The sequence below is a fragment of the Larimichthys crocea genome, chromosome X, assembly GCF_000972845.2.
Source record: "Larimichthys crocea isolate SSNF chromosome X, L_crocea_2.0, whole genome shotgun sequence".
Lineage (NCBI taxonomy): Eukaryota > Metazoa > Chordata > Actinopteri > Sciaenidae > Larimichthys > Larimichthys crocea.
In genome coordinates, this window is record NC_040020.1 from 8,732,193 (window position 1) to 8,750,611 (window position 18,419).

Sequence of the window (18,419 nt, forward strand, 5' to 3'; positions counted from 1 at the left end):
CCCTCCACCCTTTGCCCTCCAACCACCACCATCTCTTACCACATTCCCACATCCACCCTGACCTTCCTCACACACAACCGCACGCCTACAAATGTCGCTGTTACATAAATCTTTTGCTTGTTACACACACGCACAGCATGCACAAACACGTCCATTGAGGGCCCATTTGAGGGGCTTGTACCTTATTACACTTCCATTTAATACAGTTTTATACTCAGATTATTAATAGAAAATATAAATGAACTTTTAATTTATGACGTGTTATTATAGATTTGATGTATAGGTGTGTAAATATCACAGCTTCGGCTCTCTGGCAGGGTGTAAAGTCGCTGAAATGAGTTTTCCGTTCACCAGCTGCAGCGTTAGAGCTGCTGTCACATTTTATAGGTCGTTCTGCATCATAAGTACATTTACTCTCAGTGCTTTGAATATGTTTGAATGCAAATACTTTTCCATGATGCTAGATTTATTTTTGCACGGTGAAATGAAGTAAAAAGATCCGCATGTCTTACAACACACGCATAACACTCCTGTCTAAATCTGCTGCCTGGAAATCTCTCAGCACTTCGACAACAAGTAATTCAACAGTTTTGGGTTTTTTTTCTTCTTTTTCCAGGGCTGGGGTTGTCATGGTAATGTCAGAGATCAGTTATGTTGGGTGTTATGTTGCTCAGTGGCACAAACAAACAACATGATCTATGAACATATGGAAAATATCTACGTTACAGTTTAAAATAAGCGTTGACATTTCACTCGTCACGCTGAGATTACGGTTTGCTGAACTAATGCAATGCTCCGCAGCCAAAACATTTGGATGTGTTGAGACATTGTGCTGACAAAGGGCAGTCTTTGGAGTGCAATAAGAGGATGTCAAATACGGAACAGCACGCTAAAAAAACACTTTATTTCTGTCTGGTACAAGTGTGTCACAATGTCAGGGTGGGACCGTCGACCCTGGCTTCTCCGACAATCAGAACAGCAGGAACATTTAAAAACGGCAGCTTCTTGTCATGAATGCACGTCACGTGCGGGTCGTCTCAACCGCACTGGAACAACGCTGCTTATTTACATGTAAATGTTAAAAAATCAACCCTCTTGTGAGAGAATTAACATTTTTTATGGGCGGGATTCAAGATCCTGAGAGAGGATGATTCGATTTTTGTTATTGATACAAAAGAAATCAACATTTAGTTTCTGCATGTATCCAGCCGGAGACGATCTAATTAGATTTCCAGGATGCTGTTTTGCATAATTTCTCCATGTTGTTTGACATTGAGGCGTAATGTTTGACAAAGCAACACTGTGACCTTATCTGGATGTAAAACTCACGCGAGTGAATGTCTGATGAGCTTCGACAGTTCAGTATTTAATAAAACTCAAAGTTTGTGCACTTCACTGGAAAAACATCTCATAAACAAAACGTTCACACTCTTCGGTGTCGACGTTTAAACTCCCCGCGTTCGTCACCGCTCATCATTCGTGGCCGCCACCATCCTTATCTGACCCTTGACCTTTCCCAGAATGCCGTGGGTCACCAAAGAGGTCTTAGCCCCAAAGCTCTCCTCGCTGTCCGTGTCGCCGTAGCAACTGGACGTCGCCGGAGAGGCCAGAGCGATGACCGAGTCGGTCGAGTCTCTGTCTCTGTGGACCGAAGCGGGACGGGCTGAGGATGGTGGGGCGGCGTGGGACGGAGGAGGAGTGTCGCACTGAAAAAGAGGGTTCCGTTTGTTACTGTCCAACCCGGCTGCCGCGCCTTCGTCCTCGGGCTCCTCGTCCTCAGCCGAGTCCCCGCTCTTGTCCTGCGCCTGGTCGCTGAGCAGAGTGACCAAGAAGTTGATGTACTTCACGGCCAGACGCAGGATTTCATTCTTGCTGAGCTTCTTGTCGGGCGGGTGCGTGGGGATGAGTTTCCTCAGCTCGGAGAAGGCGCCGTTCACGTTCTGCTGTCGCCAGCGCTCGCGGCTGTTGGTGAAGACACGACGGGCGATCTTCTGAGGAGGGCCTGGTAGACATACATAAACACTGTCTGAGTGTTCAGGGCCTTAAAGGATAGAAGAAGAAGTTGACACATGTTCTTCTTATCGTCAACAAAAGTGTGTAGCCGAAAGCCTGATGTAACTTTAAACAGGGGCGCTTTAGTTCATTCAGTCCTGCATACAACAAATGTGTATTCATCCACCGCTGGAACTAGTCCCCCAATAATTCAACTTTTTACTCTTGTTACATTTGTAAAAACTACAGTGCCCAGCTGTTTGAGGGAATTATCTAAACTTTTAAAAATGTCTAAATATGTATCTATGACTGATTATTTTCACAAACAGGGTAACAAAGTACGGAGATATAAAGAGACGGACTAACATGTTGTTGCTTTTGGTTTTTCTCTTGTTGACAGTAGGAAAAATACACTATCGGCAGCCTTATCCTTGAAATACTTCAAATATATATGTGTATATATATACTGACGTCTGATTTCTCTATTTTGATCCCACAGAAACTCACATTCGCTGATCTCCATCTCATAGTGTGACGACGGTCTTCTCTTGATCCGGCTGTTGTTGATGACGCCATAATTTCCTCCTGATGGACCCAGGTAAGAACTAGAGATAAAAACAGAGCGGAGCGTGTGAAAATGTGACACTCGTGCAACACGCGAGGTCATTCCAGCAAACAGAGAGAGAAGTGTCGGAGACTTTGACAGAGGTGTGATTATGTCGGTGTGGCATTGATTGAGCGTGCATGCAGACTTTTAGCTCGGTCTCATTAAGTCTGGTTAGCTCGAGAGGAGGAGGAGGGGGGCGGGTGAAATAGATCAATGCTTCCTGCTACAAATAGACCAGAGAGAAAGTGAGGAGGGAATCGTATTCCCAGGCCTCCACGACAGATGGTCACAGAAAGTCCTGCTTTTTTTTACCGTGGCTGATGCTCCTCTGTTACAGAAAGAAACAAGCCTTTTGTAGCGGAGAATAGATGAACAGTAGGAGGGCTTAAAGTTTCCAACCGAAACAAGAACTTCCAGCTTCTGTTGTCAGTTCAACCACTAAATTTAACCGCAATTTAAAAACTCGACTTTTAAACGTGATATCTTCAGGTTTTTGGTCAGAGATGTAGCAGAACATGAAGCCCATGATGCAATGTGAAGAGCACGTTTAGCGTGAGAAATGTGAGGCGGCTTCATAGCCGCACACATCCTGCTGTCAATTTCACATAACCGTGCAGCAGCGTAGACGCCATCAATCAAATGGGAAGTCATGAAATCCCACAAGCTGAGGTTTTCCTATGAAACAGAAACTCACCGTACTTATCAACGAATCGGCATCATTATTACTTCATGTCGGTTCTCAGGAATTTATTTTATGTGATGATTTGATGTGATGTTCCACTGAGGGTTATAATATTATATTTTCCATGACTCCTTACAGGGTCAAATGTAACCTCCTGAATTATTCAGCTGGTCATGAAGCAGATATTCCACCGACACGATTATTTAATACACGTCAGCTCAACATTTGGATACTGGGTGACGCTGTCACATACAAACATGAGGAGATGCAAGATGATTAACTGGTTCAAACAGATGTAAAAATGTGAAATTACTTTAACTTTTCAAAACTTCTTAACTTTATTCACATAAAAGAGTCTAAAAGGAGAAAATCACTGCAGGTTTGGAGCCTCAGTGTTCATAAGCTGAATCTCACCTGCTGAAGAAGGGGTGTGCAGGCAGGTACGGCTGAGGCAGCATGGGTCCTGGGGAAGGTGCTGAAGGCCCTCCAGAAGATCCAGAAGCTCCCGGGCTGGCCACAGGCAGGCAGGTCAGCTGACCGCGGCGATGGTCCCCGTGGGGCCCGTGTTGGAGGAGGTTGGGGATCGGATGCAGGGCAGTCAGAGGGGTATTGGTGAGCGGGAGAGGAGGTTTGCTGTGGCCGAGGCTGATGACTGGGATGTGTGGAGGAAGAGGAGAGGATGAGGAGGACGAAGGGAAGGTGGAGGTGGAGGTGGGTGGTGGGATAGGGCACGGGGAGGTCTTGGCTGGTGCCGGGAGGAGTGGAGGTGGGGAGGAGAGACTTGGGGACCCGTTGGTAGAAGCAGCACCGACGGTGGCTTCTGTGGTGGACATCGCTCCTCCTTGCCTTCCCTCCTCCTCCTCCTCCTCCTCCTCGGTCTCCATGACGACGGGCTCAGGTGGAGCAGCTGTGTCTGCACGGTGACTGGTTAGCGCCGCCGTCGTGGCAGTCGGGGACTGAGTCCTGCCAGCAGCGGGGACATCCGTGTGTCCCTTGTGTTCTGTCTTGTTAGCAGGATGCGGGCTGCCGACAGCATCCGTCTTGTTGTGGAGGGGACTGTGCTGCTCTACGGAGGCGCCGGACGGGGAGGAGGCGGAGGAAGGAGAGGAGGAGGAGGAGCAGCGAGGTAGTTCTTGGGGGGAGGCAGGTGTGCCGGTGGAGTTCAGCTTCTCCATCATGGTGGTGAAGTCTCTGGGGGAGTCAGTGTCAAGCTCCTGTTCTAGTGCGTCTCGTCCCAGTGGTGTCTTTATGAACAGAGCCCCTGCACTACCTGTCCTCACCTGGTGTCTTTTCCATACAGACGACTTCTACACCTTTCTGTCCTCTTTCTTTGCTCCACTTTCCTTCAGGTTACGCAATGTTTCGCTGCTCTACTTCACTAAAAATATAAACCTGAAATCCATCAGTTGCTCTCATCCTCATCCCTGCCTGCGCTGTCTGTACATGAGCCCGTGAAGACAGGAGTCATGCCCTCGTTACGACAGACTTTAATGGACGACTATTTCTGCGTCGTCGTGGAGTCGGGCTGGTTGTCGTGGTTTGCTTTGGCGTGGATTTTTCTCACAGTACATCCTGAGCAGCAGACTTTGGGTTTTTCTTTTTTAACAAGTCTCCAGTGGCTGCTATTAACGAATCTGTCCGTCTATCTGTCTGTGTGTACTTTTGAGGATGTGAGTCAATATTCTTGTAAGCATTCAAAACATCCCGCGGGGGCCGAGGATTGGATTGATATCAAAGAGTCTGTTGAACAAAAGAAAGAGAAAAAAGAAACGCACTCAGGATATATCATGAGGAATGAGATGAAAATGGACTCAGAGGTCAAGATCTTGCAGACGATGAAGCTGAAGCTCGAGACGTTAGAATAAAGGGAGACGTGTTCACTCTGCAGAGACATTCTCAGGTTTTGCAATCGCTGTTCCTGTTCTGTCTTTTTCTGGTGGTCATGACTTTATTTTGGACAGTTCCCTCTTTCAGAGCGATGCACGGACGACGGCCACTGCTTCTTTTTTTTTTAAATCATCTAATTTTGCAGCAGTTATATTTACATTATATTTATAAACAACTCATGTTGAACTTGAATATTTTCACACAGTTTTTTTTAAGATCGCTTCGCAGGTCGCACAGAAACAGTGACACGTTATGTCGCCTCGTAAGGATGACACAGCGTTTGATTCTTGGTCACTCTGTGGCCAATTACACAATATTGTGTAATTTTAGTTTCTTTAAAAAACACTCTTTATTAAAATAGCTTAATCTCATTATCCAAAATAATATATTCACAAGAAGCAGACTGTCACAACAAATTAATCGCCGTCCAACGACTTGATATTTAATGTCTCTCTTTATGTATTTGACAGTTTCTGTCACTGAAAGTCATCTTGTGTGTAACATATGGCACATATGCATCATTTTTTGTTATTATTATTTCAAAATAAAAGTTGGAGGCTGCATGAAGAGTCAAATAAAACACAAAGTACTCACAGATACATTCTGACATCCCGTGTGGCACGTCTGTCTGTCTGTCATGCAAAATCCGTCAGAGTTCAAGTGATCTGTGAACGCACATGGTGTATCTCCTCAGTGTTTAACCTCCTCCTCCTTCTTTTCCTCCTCCTCCTCCTCCTCCTCCTCCTCCTCTCCTCAGGTCAGCTCCACTGCAGCCTGTCTGTCTGTCAATCTTTGAGGTCAGAGTTGGTGCCAAACTGTCTGACACCGCTCAGAACACATCCTCATGTTCGCTCATTAAAGATGAGTCCCAGAATAACATTCACAGAGAGATGAAGTCGGGCTGAGCGCGAACAGACAGTCCTCAGAGGTGTGTGTGTGTTTTCTTGTTGTGAAGTTGCTCCTTTGGTCGAACACACACTTTAAACGCGTGGAGATGGATGCTGTCTGTCTGTCTGTCTGTCTGTGTGTCTGTCCGGATGCCACTCTCACCTCTCTGTCTCTCTTTCGCCGTCCTGTCTATCCGTTCCTTCTCTTACTCTCGTCGCCAAGAAGACACAATGCTCCAGTCGGTTGCCAGTCGGAGAGCTGTGGTACTGGCAAATGTGAGGTTGGAGAGAGAGGGAGAGAGAGAGAGAGGGAGAGAAGGGGGGAGGCGGAGAGGAGAGGGGTGGAGAGCGGGAGAGAGAGGGAACCATGTTGCAAGGAGAGTTTTCCGCTCCCTGCTGGACAAGAGGATGTGCGAGTACAATATGGTTGCTGCTGATAAGAGCCTCAAAAGCTGCCTGTGGGCTGCAGATAAGAAACCTCCACCGCCCCTCCACCACCTCCACCACCAATACCTACACACACACTTTTCATCACACGTCTCTAACACACACACACACACACAGACAGAAGCAGGTTCACGCCTACGTGCATGCACACACACACACACACACACTAGACTGGTCCATCCCAGACTTTGAAGGGACGTGGATTGTTTCCAAGAAAATATCCGCAACTGCAATTATATCACAATATAATAAACAGACAAAGGTGTACCGTGCACACATGCACATGCTTATTAATACACGCATAAAGCCAGTGTTTATACGTAGGCGTGGAGGATTCAGTCACCTTAAATCTCATCTCCATTATGAGCAAAGAGCTACTTAAAAACACGTAAATGTTCTTTTATTCTGGATTTAAGACAAACTGATGTAATAAAGGAGGTGAGGAGAAGAGAAGAGGAGGAGAGAAGAGCTTTTCTCTTTCATTGCAGCTGATCATCTCGTTCTGGCTGTAAATCAACACAAAATTAATTAAAACTATTCTGATAGTTGAACATTTTTTGCCAAGCACTCACTGGTTAAATATGAGGATTTAATGTCTTTATTACCTGTAACATTAAACTGATATATTTAGGTTTGGGATGCTCAGGAGACACAAAAACCATCAGCACGTTGAAACCAATCATCAGTCTGACCCTTCACACGGACACAACACGGCCTCCGTTCATTGGACACGAGACAGATTTGGGGATCGGTGATGACATCAGAGCGCACCTGTGTCACCGACCAAGAGCTCCTGAACTTCCTTCCTAAATTTATCTCTCACCCGTTCTCCTCCGTGCTCACCCATTCCTGTTCCCTCCCTCACAAAGTCTCTCTCTCTCCTCAACCTCAGGGTCAACCCTCTCTTTTTTCTTTTTTGTAACATTCCCTCAGTCATTTCCTTCTTAGACAGACTGAAACACAAACATTATAAAGGCTTTACAGTTACGTGACCTTGGAGGTCCTGGGAAAGAAAGCCGTTTGCTGAGCAACTACTCAACAAATCTGTCATCGGCTTCATCATCCTCAGCATCGTTGTTATTGTTTTCACCGTGGCCATCAATACCATTGTCATCATCATCATCATCATCATCCTCATGAACAATAACCCCCCTCTGGTCTGAATATGCTGAAATAACAACAGTGTGAGTCTGATCCGAGTGCAGACAGTGTCATCTATCGGCCTGTCACACTGCTCTGCGTCCGGCAGCTGTGGTTCCAGTTGATCGCACCTCCGTGAGGCAGAGTAACGTCGTAGTGGCATCGCGTGTTCCTGCAGATGCTGCGTGAATTTGCCTGCGACATATAAAAAGCTACACAGGGGACAGAGATAAATGCTTAAGGGATTATCTTTTCCTGTGCTTTATCTGTTAGACGTAACATTGTTCAACACGGCCGTGTTGTTCTATCGTTGGTGCACTCAGAATATGGAATATCATTTTTGTTCACTGTGTAATTATTTATGTCTGAATTAAATCTGATGAAGGCGAAAAGATTCTTCTTCAAAGTAAAGAGTCATTTCAATTAATCCGTGATTTTAAGTCGCATCTCTCAAAGAAAAACACAAAAATCAGCTGAGATAAAGAGATTTTTTATGTTAATACATTATAAATATAGGTTTAAATGATTTAAATGAGTTTTTCTGTTTATAAGCAGCATTTTTAATAGTTTTTGTCACATTTGTTCACTGATTTAAACAGCAAAATAAAAACAGGTCTGATAAATAATGAATATAACATCCTTTAGTTGTTCTGTGATCATATTTTGAGTGAATATTTTGAAATATTTGTGCATTTTATTGTCAGTTTTTCATGTATTTTTGGCAGATTTATAATTTGTTAAATCCAAAAAATGATTTGTATGGCTTGACTGGCTCAGCTTGTGTTACCATGAAAGTGTGGTGAAGATGTTAAAGAGAATAGAGAAATTAAATGCACAGAAAAGTCTGAAACTGAAACTGAACCCCAAACGGTTTTTAAAAGGTGTTTCGTTAATTGCTTGAAGCCTCAGATGAAACTCTGAGGCAGCAGTGGGCAGATCACAGATCAGTGTACGCTTTTGGGTTTTCCCCCCCGTCTTACTGTCAAAGCCGTCTCTTTGGGACAGCCACAGATTTCTGGGCTGCAAACTGTAAATGAGGAATAATAATAGAAACAAACGATAACAGACAGCTTCCGCTTTTCCCCTGAGTGAGGAAGAAATCAAGAGAGGATTGTTTTAATCTCGGAGCCGAGGCGTCACGCCCTCCTCCTGCACGGCTACCTCAAAATACCCGACTCAGTAAATAGAGTATTGATGGGAGAGCCGTGTGTGTGTGTGTGTGTGTGTGTGTGTGTGTGTGTGTGTGTGAGGCAGGGTTAGGTTATCTGTATACCCTCAAGACTTGAGTGAAAATGAAGGTACATGTGAAGCCTCTCTCACATTGTGTCTGTGTGTCTGTGTGTGTGTGTGTGTGTGTGTGTGTGTGTGTGCACACCTGCAGAAACAGCATTGATCTGCGTGCTGGGCCAGTGAACACGTGTGGGTGAGGAATGGAAAATGAAAACCTTGTGGCTTATTTGTGGCCTGAAGAAAATCAGCTGTCCAGGAACTAAATATAACATTATTAACAGAGTCTCCCGTGGGTACACACACATGCACATATGTATTCAAAAATACGGCATTTAAAAGTTTTGCATGTGAAATAAGTTCATTTCAGCTGAATTGTTCCCATCAGTTGAAGTAAATCTGCAGATTTTAATGTAGTGGAGTCAACTGTGAATCAGCTGTGAGGATGTTTGCATACTGTGCCGCACCGGTTTCACATGAGATGTGTTTAATACTGAGTGATAAATATTATGTGTTGTCCACATGTGAGGCCACTCGGCATTTATTTCAAATATATACCAACATCCTCAGATGAAAATAAATAAATAATTAATAAATTCATGCTTTGATTCAGTTTTTTCCTTTTTCTCGTGTCTCTTTCTGTATTTTTTTTATCGTTGCTGTGTGTGATGCATGTTAAAAAAGTAAAGACAGTCAGTTATGAAGCAGGAGCTGATGGCACGATGAAATCTTCTGATTAAACTGTGTGTGTTTCAGTTTCTTAGTTTATCGTTTATTGAATGAAGTGATGTAAAATCACAGGAACGTTCCAGCTCACCATGAGAGGAGGCCCAGCTGGTCTCGGCAGATGTCATGACCCGGGTTCTGCTCGAGGTTTCTGTTTCTCCGTCGCCAAGTGTTTGACCTGTTGGGTCTCTGTATGGAAAGAGATAACTGCTGCTACTGAACTGAATTACGACGTGCATACCTTTAATATCGGATGGCACACAGATTTTCCACCCTCACAGAACAGAGTCATATGAACATACAGTGAGGACACACACACACACACACATACATGCATAATGCCCAAGAAAACACACACACACTCCCCAAAGTGGGCTCCATGGCCACGCTTCCTCCACGCCATGTAAACACTATTGTGTGGCGGGCGATAGGGATCACTGGGAGCTAATTGTTGGAGGCAATATTCGCAGTGCATTTCATGGAGAAAGTGACAAACAATGCTGCGAGCGCTGGCCGGGACAGACGCTCGCTCTGCGACAGATGTCCACTCTGTTTATTTTTCCAGATTGTCCTGGAGACCGGCCATGCCGCTGCAGACAGCGACAACAAGAGGAGAGTGTAAGTTTATGTTGGAGGGTCGGGACAAAACAGGAGTGTGTGTTTACACTGCCAGCCCAGTCTGACCTCACACACTGACATGAAGCTCGAGCCGAGTTTCATTAAACCAGAGCAACAAAATCATCAGAAATACGAGAAACCAACAGATGTGTTTGATACAGACGGACAGATGGACTCTTGAGGACGCTCTTCATGTCGATACAGAAGTTCATATGACGACCGTGAAGGCACCATGAAACAGGAAGCACAGTTTTCTTCCTCATTTTTACGTTTCCTGTAAAAACGGTCAGATAAGGAAGGACTGAACGTTTACAGTCTCTGTGACGTCCCCGCAGACTGTCTAAAACCTGGACGTAGTCTCCGTGACGTCCCCGCAGACTGTCTAAACCTGATACCATATACTGGAGGACAGAAGACAGATGGGACAAAAACAAACATCATGTTTGACTTGATGGAGCTTTCAAAGTGACATCACTTGAGGTCATTATCAGTCTTTGTAGAACTTCTACAGCAGATCTAACCAACAGCTGTAAACAGACTTTGATGTGTTGGATCAGCGGAGTTCCCCTTTGACGAGGAGAAGTGATCGCTCAGGAGTCAAGTGTATCCGCTTCACCTCGAGCAGATGAAACGTGTTGATCCTCATAGCTGCTGTGTGACATCACAGCACAGCAAAAACACTTTTAAACTTCAGAAAGAGTGGACGTGAAGGTGGTGCTTTATTTTTATCTTGTGTAAAGTTCACGCCGATCTCGATTACTGTAACTGTGACACCTCGCTCGGTGTCGGCCGCATGGCCACGGTCACACATTGCTCCCTTCCCAGGATGCACCTGGCCTGGGACAAGCAGGCGGACGTGGGGGACAGCTGTTTCCTGCGCACACTTCCGGGTTTGGCAGAGCAAGAAGGAGGTGGAGGGAGGCTGTGGTCGGGGGTTTTAGTAGGAGGCGGCGGGGAAGAGGGGTGGATGAGGGGGAGGCCTTTTCTAAACAGGTGTGAGGGGACTCCTCATCCTCACATATACAGATTATATAAAAGAAATCAAAGTGATCGGATAGAAGGAGAAGGGAGGTGGAGGGAGGTGGACGGAGGTGGACGGAGAAGGACGAGAATCGAGGAAGGCCGGGACAGATCGGGGGGAGGGAGAAGGAGGAGGAGGAGAAAGGGCCTCCTTTATTGCCTCCTGTCTCAGAATAGACTCACCCAGCTGGAGAGAGAGCGGCCGGCGGGCTAATGAGAGCGTAATGTCTTCAATCAATCGCTTCCTTGATTGCACATACTGTACGTTACATAATGTCGACAGCTGAACTGTGTGTTTACTGAAATCAGTGTGTGACATTGACATTAATGTAGATGTATACGTGTAGGTATACTGACTGATACTGAGGTAAACGTTGATTCATAAGAAGTTTGGATTATGTTTCACCAGCTGTCTGCAGAAGCTGAGGACACTTTATATTTTTGCTGGAGGCATAAACAGACGGACGTGTTGACTTCAGAAGTTTTGGAGGAGGCTGATTCTTCTTTGTGCGTTTAATGTCGATTTTTGGACGTCTGCGGTTCAGATCAACAGACGGCGACGGAGAACTATTTTTTTACGAGACATAAAGTGTGAGAGCAAAACGCAAAAAGTAAATAAACTAAAACGTTTTGTAACTAAAAACAGAACAACACTGCGTAGTTTTGTTAAATATGGACAGCTGTACTCGAGTATTTCTTCTCATTACATTACTTCTGGAAACATTTTCCCCATAAAATATGATCCAGTTTCACCAAAACCAGTGAAATAATTCTTCATTTGAGGCTCAGCCCAGGAAAGTCTCAGTGGGAGAACTGATCTGACCTTTGACCCTGGAGCTTCGTCACCTGCTCCGGATTACGTGCAGAACTTTACGAGTGCACTGCGGTTTTTTAAAACTCGCGTCCACTTCCACATTTGGCAACATAACTACAAATATTTCTAGACGAGATGAGCGCTGACAATAGGCCGTACGAGTGTATATACGTGTGTGCGTGTGTGTGAGGGAGTTTGTAATTGTGAATATTTGGACGACTCAGTGTGTTTGTGATTGTCTCTAAGCATATATACAGTGTGTGTGTGTGTGTGTGTGTGTGTGTGTGTGTGTGTGTGTGTGTGTGGCCTCCGGTCACGATGACACTGCGTGGAACAACAGTGTATTGTGTCTTCCTCTCTCATATTTCTCATCATCAGCACTGCCGCCGTCCAAATTCCACTGGTGTGTTGCGGCGTGGGGAGGGCTCGGCCTGTTGTCAGCCCCCCATCCTGCAATAATAGGAAACACAGCATCACTTTTCCACTTTCTCTCCCACTTTTCAGCCGCTAATTCAAAATATATGAGTTCCTGTTTGGAGCTTCGTCACTCCGGACCTGATTGTTTGTTTTGGATAAAAGCTACGAGGGAGGAAGTTTGAACTCATTTGTAACTTCTTTATTTTGCACATGTACTTTATACACCATCACAAAACTATGCTGGGTAATGGAGTAATATAATATAATTAGGAATATAATATATTCATAACTCTGTTTTTATTAGTGCATAATCACCTGAAAATAAGAATCATTATGTGTTAGTTATCCTGAAATGAGCCTCTGATACACTTGGTGGCACTAAAACACAATCACCAAATCACACACACCACTAATAACTGAACACACACACACACACACTCAAGATGGACAAATGTATCAACATCAAATCTCTCTAAATCACTCAGTAACTTTGTGTGTGAGGTAAAAGAAAAACCTTAACTCCAGAAGACAAACTAACAAGATGTTAGAAACCAGAAAGTCAGACTGAGAAATAGAAGAAATATTTTTCTTATTGATTATCTCAGAGGTGAAGTTCTAAACTAAAGTCTCAGGCAGAGTATCCAATTTTGAACCATCTTTTCCTGATCGAAGGACAGAGACAGACAGAGAGAGGACGCAGGCTGGAACTGAATGTACAGCCAGGACTCAGCTTTACGACATGTAGCTCTACCAAGAACAGGTATTTCCATTATTTTGTCCACCCCTATTCATGTCAGTGAGGACAGGATAAATAACAGAAACACCTCTCTCTATAAAATCGTCATGTGATGCATCAGTTTGACCTGCAGCTGTCTCACACACACACATTGTGCAGCACAGTGTGTCAGATCTCTCACCACTAGATGGCAACAAACGCTCAGCGTTCAACATGTTTGAGTTTTTTTTTAAGAGACATTTTGTCCACACTTCCTCTTTTTGTGGTGCGCTTACATCCACCATCATCACTGTTATTACATCATCTGTGATTAATATGAAAAACTGAAAAACTCAAGTGAAGCCAAACCTGTAAATATGTACAGGATGTATCAGATGTCAGTGGTTCAGATTTATAATGTGTCAATATATTTAAATCTTCACCTTGTATCCAAAGAAAATGCTCCTTTAATTTAACACATGTAAGATGCTGCAGTAACTTTAAATTAGTTTCTTCATTTTCTTGTTCAGTGTTTCTGCTCTCTGAGTTTTCTGTCCATATTTCCAGATATTAACCTGAGCTGTTTGTTTGTGTTGCATGCAAACTATAAAAACAATTCACAGCGATACTGACAAAAGTTTGATTATCATATTTAATGTGTGTACAATACAATACACTGGGGAATACGTTGGACTGGCAGCTTGCTGTGTGAGTTGCCAGTTCACCACCTGGGCAATGCCAAAGAGAGAGAGAGAGAGAGTGCTCTTGAGCAAAGCACTGAACCCCAAACTGCTGCACATCTCTCCACGTTTGCATGATTTGCATGTATATAAATGTGTGTGTGTGTGTTTCCTTTTAATAAAGTTAATCTTCTTCTTATACTATATTCATATATATATTCTATGTATAATAATATATTCATATTATTGCTTCTGTGTGAATGTTACTACAGCTCTCCTTTTGTCCGCTTGACGTTGTGTACTGCGTAATACACACACACCCACACACACACACACACTCACACACACACACACACTCACTTGCTCTCTGCTGGTGGTCCGCCGCTGGCTCGCTCTGTGTGTGTGGGTGGTCTGGACCAGGTGGAGGAGAGAGGGATTAACACCAGGTCTGCCTGCAGGGGGAAAAAAGAAGTAGAGAGGGAGAGAAAACAAGAGATGGAGGAGAGATAAACATCTGTCCAGCAGATGTTGTGCCCGGCATACGGAGGTGGTTTATGAAACAGAGGAGAGGGAATGAAAAGGGGCTCAGTGACAACTGGATGCATTGTGACTGAAATAACACTCGGCCTCCCTCGCCTCCTTCTTGCTCAATCACTCTCTCTGTTTCTTTTCCGTGTGTGTCCGTGTGTGTTTGCTCTGGTTGTCTGTCATTTTGGTTTTATCCATAACACAAACACATCCACACTCGCTCTCTCACTGTCTCTTTCTTCCGTTCCCGGAGGAACTTCTGCAGGCTGCGATTATACAGAATAAACCAGTGATGACCACCTGTCAAAACATGTCCAGTTACTGCGCGTGAGACGCTCGGGGTGTGTTAGGAGGGTGTTGATGAGACGGAAGAGATTTTTATTAAGTGCAGGTCCAGAGGAACACAAGTTAAAACTTAAAGCACAGTGATCAGTTCTATGTTTAATTGTATTCACTCTATAAATAAATATCATGCAGCCATGAATAACAAAGAGCAGGACGGTTAAACACTTTAACCATCATCTATTTACAGTAAACCGCCTTTGAAGACAGTTATTCTTCTGCTAGCGGCGCTTCCTGACCACACACATGTTTGATGGATTACTGTTATATATGCATGCACAAAAAAACACACACACACACACACACTGAATGAATATGGATCAACTATATAAGAGCCTACACGCTATTATGAAAAATAAATATGTGAATATGAATAAACTTGGAAAATAATAATGAGTAAACAAACGAAAGAAAAATTCATGTTTGAAACAGCAGCTGACAGAGGTTTTGTGGTTTTTTAAAAGTTGTTTTTAAAGTCAACATCGAATAATCTGTCTCAACTTCATCTCAACAATCTCATGGACAAAAAAAAAAAGCTTCAAGTGCTTTTAAAGAGATTAAAGCTCAGCTGCTGAGGAAGGTGGTGAGATGTGACTGAGGACTGCAGTGTGGTTAAGAGAAGTAAAGTAGGTGCTCGACTGTAGAAATAACAGCCTCTGTTATAAAACTGTATTCTGTGTAAATCTCCTTTAAATATGAATGTGTTTGTCATATTCATGGCATATTTGACTTTCACTGTCACGGTTTGGTAGTTCACTGTAAAATCCACAGACTTTAAGACATCAAGACAAGACAGGACAAACAAGATCAGCTCTGTTGATCCACACCAGACAAGTTCAGTTGTAATAGCACCTCACAGTACAAAATAAAAATACAAATAAAATAGAAGATTTACTAGAATTAGAAATAGAAAAAGATGTATATATCTATAAAATGTGAATAAATAAATGTATTTGCAAAGGAACAAACATAACTTCAAATTAAACTGTATTTCTTATTTCTGTTGTGCATATAGAACTTTTATTGTTCCCTTTTCCAGCTGAGCCACATTTTTGTTACAAATGACTCAAATTAAACAGAGATGTTTTTCATTATTGTGATTACAGCTCGCACTCCGCCTTCTCAAACATACCGTGTGTGTAAATATGTCACTTTTTTCTGCCCTCACCTTCGAATATTTGCACTGTAACATTTCATTTGGCCCGCACTCCAAATATTACATGACACCTACACAGTGCTCCTTTGAGGTTCGCCTTTGGTCCAGCATCTTTTTTTATTTTTTAGTTCCTATGGATGCACTGTTTCTTTCCTCTGCAGCGTGTGTGTGTGTGTGTGTGTGTGTGTGTGTGTGGGTTACAGCTGTTTACATAGCTGACAGTGGGTGAGCCCTGTTCAACAAGCCCCACCTCTGGGATTCAGGCATTTGGAGGGCCTATAAACTCTGGATGAAAGCTGAGGCCAAATTAATAAAGTTTAACAGGGTAAAGATGTGGCTTGTTACTCAGCGTGACATTAAAGTTGCCCTCCTAAATGACAAAAAACAATCTGTATTTACGAGTTCCAGGCCAGAGTGCGTCGTATAAAGTGAACCAGTTTGTGTACGTTCTAGTTACATATTAATCCATGCAGGGTCTTTACCTCCCTGCTTCATATTTCAGAGCTCGCTCTCATAACGAGATATTAAGTTAAACCAGCGAGTGAAGAACGCACACCGAGTCCTAACTGAATCCACGTCCACTCCAGGTGTGTTACCTGGAACTGTTAAAGCTATTTTGGATGATGCTCTTGTTATTGGGTGTTATTAGGGTTTTATCCCACTTGGCACTTTAATGGAAGTTGTTCTTTCGGAGCCGAGTGAAACGTTCGAGTTATAGAGCAATAAATGCTGGAAAATAAAGTGTTTGGATTCCTTTAAAAACTCAATGTTATCTCATGTAATTACTTACATTCTAAATATAGAGAAGGTGTGTGTGGGCCTGTGTGTATCACTGGGAGTGCACCTGTGTACCTTGAACATACCATACACACACACCTTGTTATCGTGCATACAATATAATGAAGCCTAATTACTGAAACAAGCTACCTGCGATAGCATCCACCTGTCAATCAAAGCGTCCACACTCTTAATCCTGCATAACTTTAAGCCTTAATATAATGTGAACAGGTGAGTTGTATATAAATTCACCCTCAGTACAGTTGTCATGAACGGGGAAATTAGCTACAGAGACCAAAACTGTTTTTTGTACCAGGCTGTAAACATGTTTATTTCTGCTGTGAAGTTGGACATTTGGACATGGGGACTTATGGAGACTGACTCACTTCTGCAGCCAGCCTCAGGTGGACGTTAGAGGAACTGCAGCTTTTTGGCATTTTCAGAAGTTGCCGCTTGGTGCTTAGCCGTGACTTGCCTGCTGAGTCAGCAGCAGCTGTAGCACGGTTCATGTCAGGCGCGTTATCCTCGCCCTCTGCACTTCATCATAATAAAGCTGTAACGCTAACGATAAGTGCAATCCAGCCCACCCACGGCTCTGCAGAAGACAATCAGTTATGCAAAATTAACACATCAATAATACAAATGTCATAATTCAGTAACAACCAGGCTAAAAATCTGGGGAACGTTTTGACCCTCTGTGCAATATGAGATCGTTTTCCACTAATCAAAAGGATCAAGAAGCGTGCTGCATGTCATAACATTCATGATCTGCATGTTTGTGGCCGTGAATCATCAAGTCTTCTATTTTCAATGCTTTTCAATGATTTGCATGTCACATGCTTTCTCCACGTTTCGCCTGCCACCAACTTCCCCTCAAAAATCTGACATTTTATTTCTATGTAAATGCGACTCGTGAGCAGCTCTTGCAGTTTGAATTATCTGTTTGCTCTGGCGCACAAATCAGAACAGAAGACGTAAACTCGGGCTCTGATAGGAGGAGCTTTGATCTCTTGCTAAAGATTTGATTTCATTGGTCATTTCTGCCTTCGTTCCAACTCGTGAATCGTTCCTGCGGCTGACATTAATAAATCCTGAAGCGTTTCACCGAAGCCTGAAGGACGGCATCAGATTCAAAGTTTGTATGACCGTGAATGGAGCTGTCTGTCAGCACACACACACGAGCTGCCGGACCGTGAGCGGTCTGAAATGAAGCAGACTCCCTCACATCGTTATCCGGCTCCCATCCATCCATCCTCGCTCAGAAAAAGCAGGAAAGCTTGTATTTGTATGATCAGAAATCTGCTACAAATCTGGCAGCCATATGCTGGAACATATTTAGCTTTCATGTCTTTCAGCTTGGTCAGTTTTTTTGGTTTGTTTTATGAAAGAGTTCTCCGCACATGTGCATCTCCCTTGTTTCGTATTCTTACTGTTTTTGAAGTGAATCCTAGCATTGTGTGGTTTGCTGACAGTGCTCCACTTAGCGAGGCCTTCTTCTGTGTGAGTGAACGTTTTGGGGGATTATGGTTCAAAGGGGGCTGCGCTGAGCTTGTACAGACGACTCCGGCCTGCATATTCACTTATCTTCTGTTATAGGTCATCAATAATTGGGAAATGTGTTGCAGATTGGTTCCACATTGTTGCTCCCCTGGTTGTGAAATCAGTCTTGTGTCGACCTTTTTCCTTGGATCACCAATTACTTTGAAAAGCACAGAAAACAGACACAACTGAGTTTATGAGACGTGCAGATGAAGTGC

The 18,419-nt window shown here is 43.7% G+C and overlaps 1 protein-coding gene across 2 annotated transcripts; it reads right to left on the reverse strand.

Annotated features, from left to right (window-relative positions):
* Positions 1-604: 604 nt before the first annotated feature.
* Positions 605-6,497, reverse strand: lyl1 (LYL1 basic helix-loop-helix family member). 2 transcript variants are annotated; one of them, XM_027283531.1, is made up of 4 exons: positions 5,763-6,497; positions 3,696-5,021; positions 2,500-2,597; positions 605-2,002 (listed from the first exon to the last, which is right to left on the reverse strand). In XM_027283531.1, the coding sequence occupies exons 2-4, from the start codon at positions 4,457-4,459 to the stop codon at positions 1,464-1,466; spliced, it is 1,401 nt and encodes a 466-aa protein (XP_027139332.1). In that variant the 5' UTR covers positions 4,460-5,021; positions 5,763-6,497; the 3' UTR covers positions 605-1,463. The 2 variants fall into 2 exon arrangements, with proteins under 2 accessions (XP_027139332.1, XP_027139331.1); XM_027283530.1 differs by having other exon boundaries at positions 605-2,041; positions 5,763-6,496.
* Between the last annotated feature and the right edge of the window lie 11,922 nt (positions 6,498-18,419).

Bases quoted from the DNA above. Each gene is read 5' to 3' on its own strand.
- lyl1 (XM_027283530.1), bottom strand. From the start codon at position 4,459: ATGATGGAGAAGCTGAACTCCACCGGCACACCTGCCTCCCCCCAAGAA. The intron at 2,598-3,695 runs GTGAGATTCAGC...TTTTATCTCTAG, and splicing joins GCACACCCCTTCTTCAGCAG to TTCTTACCTGGGTCCATCAG. The intron at 2,042-2,499 runs GTGAGTTTCTGT...CTATCCTTTAAG, and splicing joins TGAGATGGAGATCAGCGAAT to GCCCTGAACACTCAGACAGT.